Source organism: Electrona antarctica (assembly GCF_951216825.1).
Source record: "Electrona antarctica genome assembly, chromosome: 9".
Classification (NCBI taxonomy): domain Eukaryota; kingdom Metazoa; phylum Chordata; class Actinopteri; order Myctophiformes; family Myctophidae; genus Electrona; species Electrona antarctica.
In genome coordinates, this window is record NC_136790.1 from 43,087,439 (window position 1) to 43,093,879 (window position 6,441).

The window sequence follows — 6,441 nt, forward strand, 5'->3', positions numbered from 1 at the left end:
ACTCTTATCGGAGAGTTTATATGTGGAACAATAGTATCAACAGCAAGAGTCTCTCTCTCTCTCTCTCTCTCTCTCTCAGTTCATTAAGTCCAGTTGATCAAAGCCTATTTCTCTTGACAGAGCTTCAAACAGTGAGGAGTCAGGAAGAGATCAGATTACAAACAGAGGTGAGTCTCTCTCTCTCTCTCTCTCTCTCTCTCTCTCTCTCTCTCTCTCCCCTCCTCCGCTGATTTTGGGCGCTTCAAAAAGATGAGTCGGGGCATGTTGCTCGCTCTCTCTTTTTGCTCTCTTCCTCTCACACACACACACACACACACACACACACACACACACACACACACACACACACACACACACACACACACACACACACACACACACACACACACACACACACACACACACACACACACACACACACACACACACACACACACACACACACACACACACACAAAAGTGATTATCTTTGGCAGCCGCGCATTCTCAGTAGTAACCTGAACCCTCGCCTGAGGGATACCTTTATTTTTGTTAAATGCATGAATCCTTTATTCTGAAACTACTTGAAAGGACACGTGTGTGTCGAGGCAGTTACAAAATAAACGCCATCACGCTAAAGAGCCCTCTTGTCTTGCTGAGCTGGGTCGCTAGAACGGGGCATTAGATATGGGTTGATCTCTATCAGAGAGGGAGACAGGGAGAGAGGCAGAGACGTGCAGAGAGTGTTAGAGTGGCAGGGGCTGAAATCCCGTTAAGAGGGCACTTTTGGCCCAAAAGAGCGAAAATAGCAGATCTACAAGCTCACAACGTGTCACGCTGCGACGCGTTGAGAGCTTGTAGATCAGCTATTTTCGGGGGACACAACCCCAGCGCTCTTTATCTACTGTAGACGCGGTGTGTGTAACGACATTGATTTCGAAACAAATAAGTTCAACGCAAAATGCTGCGTTCAAGTTCAGGAGACTTCCGGGGGGGGGGAAAGCAATTCTCCTGAATGCTGCCTTCCGGTATGGCATTGGAAGGAAAGGCGTGGCATTAGCATTTCTTTCACCATGTAGTAAATGCTGCATTTGTGGTCTGGAAAGGGCAGTTGTTTTACGGACGCGTAAAATGGCAGCTATAGGGGCTGAAGCCCCCTTTGATGTCTATGTGTGCACGTCCCTGGAGAGAGGTGTGGGGGGGGGGGGGGGGGGGGGGGCTTTGAGGAGGTTTTCAACCTTTCCACAGCAGGCAGCGATTTTTCTCCCGTTCAGCAGGAAAAGTGACAGTCAGCAGCATTCCCTTGTTACCCCGGCCGGCCTTACAGAGAGAAGAGGGGAAAGGTAGAGAGAGAGAGAGAGAGAGAGAGAGAGAGAGAGAGAGAGAGAACCCTGAATCTGTCTTTTCAACATACTGTACTGTACATCAGTGTTTCCCAACCTGTGTGCCGCGGCACTTTACTGTGCCATTTGATGTGTCCAGGTGTGCCGCCTGATTTGACCGAAAATAACACTAACCCTCCCCCGAAAGCAATATTATAGCTACTGGGCTGCAGGCTTCCTATTGTTGCGGCGTTGTTGTTGTCACACGTCTAACCATTAGACGTGCGATAACGACGGAACAATAGACTCTAACTCTAACGTGTACACGACTGATTCCCAAACAGTGGGATCTGCGGATCTGAAAATGTCACTGCGCTGATCAGTGTGGACAGAGGCTGCTTGACACGCATTTCGTTAACGTCACGGACCGTTACGTAGCCACGTTGTTGCTGATACGTCATCACGGACCGTTACGTAGCCACGTTGTTGCTGATACGTCATCAGCCAGCGCCACTTTTTCCATGCTTCTCGCTGTTGACAAAAAAAGCGCCGTTCAAGAATAGAGAGTCAAAACCTAGTGTAAAAAGTAAACGATTCAGTAGTACACTGTCGGATTCTGTAGTACAAAAGAAATGACTGCTGTGTGGGGGGTTTAGTGAATGATAAGGGGACGTCGTAGGGCAACAGCAGTAGCTGTGTGGTGAGAGTTTAGTGAATGATAAGGGGACGTCGCAGGACAACAGCAGTAGCTGTGTGGTGAGAGTTTAGTGAATGATAAGGGGACGTCGCAGGACAACAGCAGTAGCTGTGTGTGTGGGGTGAGTTTAGGGGACGTTGTAGGACAACAGCAGTAGCTGAGCAGTGCGCATGGATACAATCTCAAACTGGTGTTTTTCCTCAACCCGCCCCACAGACCAATCAGAAACCTTCTGTCTCAGCTCTGAAATCTGGCAACCCGTGGCAAAGATGGTCTACCCGATTGCGTGACTGATGGATTGATTATATAAATAAACTCTCAGCTTTCCAGAAAACACAGCTTCCCATCATGCACCTGTGCACAGTGTGAAGGTCAACAGTGCCACTTTGTCACCTGTACCCTAATAGACATGACACCCTAAACATGCATGCACCCTAAACAACATGCATGCAAAAAGAGCAGGGAGAAAAAGCATATAGACTTGATTGCTTGTTTCTGTCTCAACTCTAAAATATGGCAACCCGTGGCAAAGATAGCCTACCTGATTGCGTGACGGATGGATTAATTGAAGTAATTTCTAACACGCAAAAATGGGTCCATTTCGAACGAAAAGCACAACGCACTGCAAAACGTATCACTGTGGACGACAGACACCATAAAGCAATACACTGCACCGTTTGCAAGTCATCATCAGCGTTTCTATGCTTAGGAAAATGTGTGGAAATATTGGGGCTTAAATTTCTACTGTTGCTATGTGGACAGCATGAAAACAACAGACTTGTTTGTTTACAATAGGGTCCACCACTGTGTCCATCATAAGCGTTTCTGTGCTTAGGAACGGGTGGAAATATTGGGCCGTAAATGTATACAGGCTACTGTGTGTGTGTGTGTGTGTGGGGGGGGGGGGGGGCTATTGTGTATTTAGGCCCTGGCTGGCTTGTGAAGGAGATGTACATGTCTGAAATGTGGAAGCAGAAAGAAGTTTGCACAAGTGAATTGTACTGCGAGGGTTGAGGGGAAGGAGGGCAAAAAAGGAAGACATATGAGTACCGTGTATATAAAAGGTGATCTGTTAATCTGTCGGTGCGCACACATGTGCAGAGCATATCGGCCAACGTCTGGCCATCGGAGAAAATGACATTTGTGCTGTCAAGGGCCCATGCATTGTCCAATGGGTCCCGACCCACTGTTTGGGAAAACAGCGCATTAGAGGGCCCATAACCCCTGAAAGGGCGCACACGCACGCACGCACGCACGCACGCACGCACGCACGCACGCACGCACGCACGCACGCACGCAAATGACACTTAAAGCTCAGAGCCAGATTAAAACAAGCACAAAAAAAGCATCTTACAGACAGACAACGTGCATGCCACTTATAGATTTTGGCCTCTGTGGAAGTAAGTCAGCTGCACATGTTTGTCAGCACCGACGCTTAGCAACAATTCCTTTCACTCTACCTGTTCCATGTTGTAACAGCACTTAGACAGCAGCAGCAGCCTAAAAGCTTTTAGAAGCACTTTGTTCATGTTCTCAGGGCGTTACATTCAAAACAATTTCTCTCTCTCTCTCTCTCTCTCTCTCTCTCTCTCTCTCTTTCTCTCTCTCTCTCTCTCTCTTATTAATATAGGGACGCTATTAGCAGTGCATTACACGTTGTCGTCTGAAGAGGAGCCACTAATTCTGGTATACAGTACTAATATCTAGGAAACGGTTGTCATCATGGATGGATGGATGGCTCGATGGATGGCAGTCTACGGTGAAGGAGGAGGTTGTACGGATAGGAGGAGGATGAAATAGACAGACAGACTGACTGACTGACTGACTGACTGACTGATGGTCAGACACATGTCCCTTCAAATCTTTAATCTGCCCTAGCCCCTTATAGCACTTTATGTAGACTTAGATTATAGCATGTTACGTAGACAGCACTAGAATTGCATTGTATGTAGTCATAGCACATTATAAGATATATGTATAGTTTCATTATATAGATACCCCACTGTTACGTTCTAGCTTACGCATGTTTCATGATAACTACTTTTTTATGTATGCTTTTTGTTCTTCATGCTTAATGTAGAGTGTCTGCTAAATGCCTAAATTGTAAATTAATTTGACATTGCAGGTGTGGGATTAATGTGTGCTTAATTGAATTGAAATAAATAAGAACTTTTCCATACAGCAGTGGTTCTCATAAGTGGGGTCCCTTGGGGAGTTGAATCTACCCATTCTGGACGGGAACCCCTTTTGGTGTTTTAATCATTATGTTATACTTTAGCTATTTGTTTTGAAAAATCGTGAAAATGTGGCGCAAATCTTTGAATATGTATATTCTTTCAGAGCACACGTTTTTTAACTAAAATCTTTGCTTCTTGGGGGGGTCCCTCCCTGGAACAACATATTTTCAGATGGGGGGGGGGGGGGGGGGTCAAATACATATAAAATGTTTGAGAACCACTGACATATAGAAACATATAGGGTTTTTCAGAAAACTGTCAGGATTTAGAAGGCATTTGTAGAACCGTCCTCATGGTCTAAGCTCTAAACCGAACGGGTTAATGCTGGTTGATGATCCACACAGAGTGTAGAAGCATAGCGTCAGGAACATGTATTTAGCCCCCAGACAGAGTGGATCGTGTTACAGTAACGGCCCCTCTGACATGTGAGGGCTCACAACAGCCGAGGAGAGAGGAGGAAAGAAGAGGATATTATGGGGGGACGGAGGGGGGAGAGGAAACAATATATTCCTACACACCACACCACCATTCCGGCATCTATCTATCTATCTATCTATCTATCTATCTATCTATCTATCTATCTATCAGCCCACCTTGCTGCTGACACACATTCACGACACAACCAACCACAGGTTGAAATACCTCTAATGCTAGGAATAACTTGTAGAACCACAGAAAGCAAATGAAAAATAAATGGGGAAAGAGAGAAGAGAAGAGACCTTTTGACTCATGGGATAATAAACCAGCCCCCAGTCAGTCCCCACAGTATACTATAACAACTCACAGAGTCACAACTATACATTTTTCCTGACATTTTTGGCAATTCATATCGAGGAATAATAATGCCAAATTCTATATTTGGTATAACTTGTATCCCATTCTCTTTGAAACACCGCGGCGTGGGGGGGGGGGAATAAAAAGCAGTTGTTATAAACGAGTTTGTGGACGTCTTGTCATGATAAAAATGTAAATGCAGACGCCGACTTTCCGCCGCAAATATCAAATTGCGACGAGTCTCACACGCTTGACATGCCTATAGCCACAACAGAGCAAACAATGTGAATAATTGTGCACACACACACACACACACACACACACACACACACACACAGAGACATCATCATTCAAGACTCTGAGCTGACTCAACCTGTGTGACATGCATGGTTGGTTGGTTGGTTGGTTGGTTGGTGGGAGGACTTCACACATGGCTACCAGACTCACAGTGAGCCTTTGATCTCAGTCATTAAGAGCCTGTTTCTCTTTGAGGTCAATATTTATACACACAGGATAGAAAGAGAGATTTAACACACTTCCTCCCCTTCTTTCCAGGAGTACAGGGAGGGAACAAAGTGTTTTGAATGAACGGCCACCATTTAAAAGAAAGCAACAACAAACCCAAACACACACAGACAGGCCCTACTGTATGTTTCTTCTTGGTTTTATTTCTTTAATATAATAGGCCTATAAATACGTATACAAATGTGTAAATATAATGAATTACAAAATGCATTCAAAAACAAGTCGTTTTAGGCTATTATAATTATTATTTGCTTACAATGATAGTGAATTAGTTATATATTAGCATATAACCGAGTTAATGTATATTTATATTGTGTCAAGACTTGAGCAGGACGATCAGTAAACCTTTCCGAGCATGTTGTCAACAACACAACAGTCGTTGTTACAATGTAGTTAAAGTGTAACAGCACACACACACACACACACACACACACACACACACACACACACAGCACAGTTTGTAAAAGCTGACTCCAACATTTCTCTCTCTCTCTCACACACTGACACACACACACACACACACACACACACACACACACACACGCGCGCGCGCGCACACACACACACACACACACACACACACGCGCGCGCACACACACACCTGACACGAACACACACGGACTCTTTTGTTTACCTTCGTAGCAGAGAATCCCAATGTTGTTGTTCATCTTATCTAGGTACTGGTAGTTGAGCAGATCCATTTTCGTTAGAAGCATTTATCAAGGCTGTCAAAAAAGACCAGCTTTATATTATTTGGAGAGAGAGATCTGAGACAACAACAAAGTCAAAGTGAAGTCTTTTAGTGAAGCGGCTCCGATCGGTCCAGAAAGAAAGCCAAAGGCCCAGCCTCGAACTTTTTAGTTTTTTTTACTAAAGGTAAACTTTAAAAAAAAAATGAAACGAACTC

At 44.9% G+C, this 6,441-nt stretch overlaps 1 protein-coding gene across 1 annotated transcript in view; it reads right to left on the reverse strand.

The window, feature by feature from the left end:
- The window catches only part of vgll4b (vestigial-like family member 4b), a gene marked incomplete at its 5' end in the record, with an annotated part of 12,827 nt that extends 6,592 nt beyond the window's left edge, over positions 1-6,235 (reverse strand). Inside the window, 2 exons of the mRNA XM_079510744.1 lie at positions 4,829-4,835; positions 6,169-6,235. Coding sequence (XP_079366870.1) covers positions 4,829-4,835; positions 6,169-6,235 — 74 coding nt within the window. The remainder of the gene's footprint in view (positions 1-4,828; positions 4,836-6,168) is intronic.
- Between the last annotated feature and the right edge of the window lie 206 nt (positions 6,236-6,441).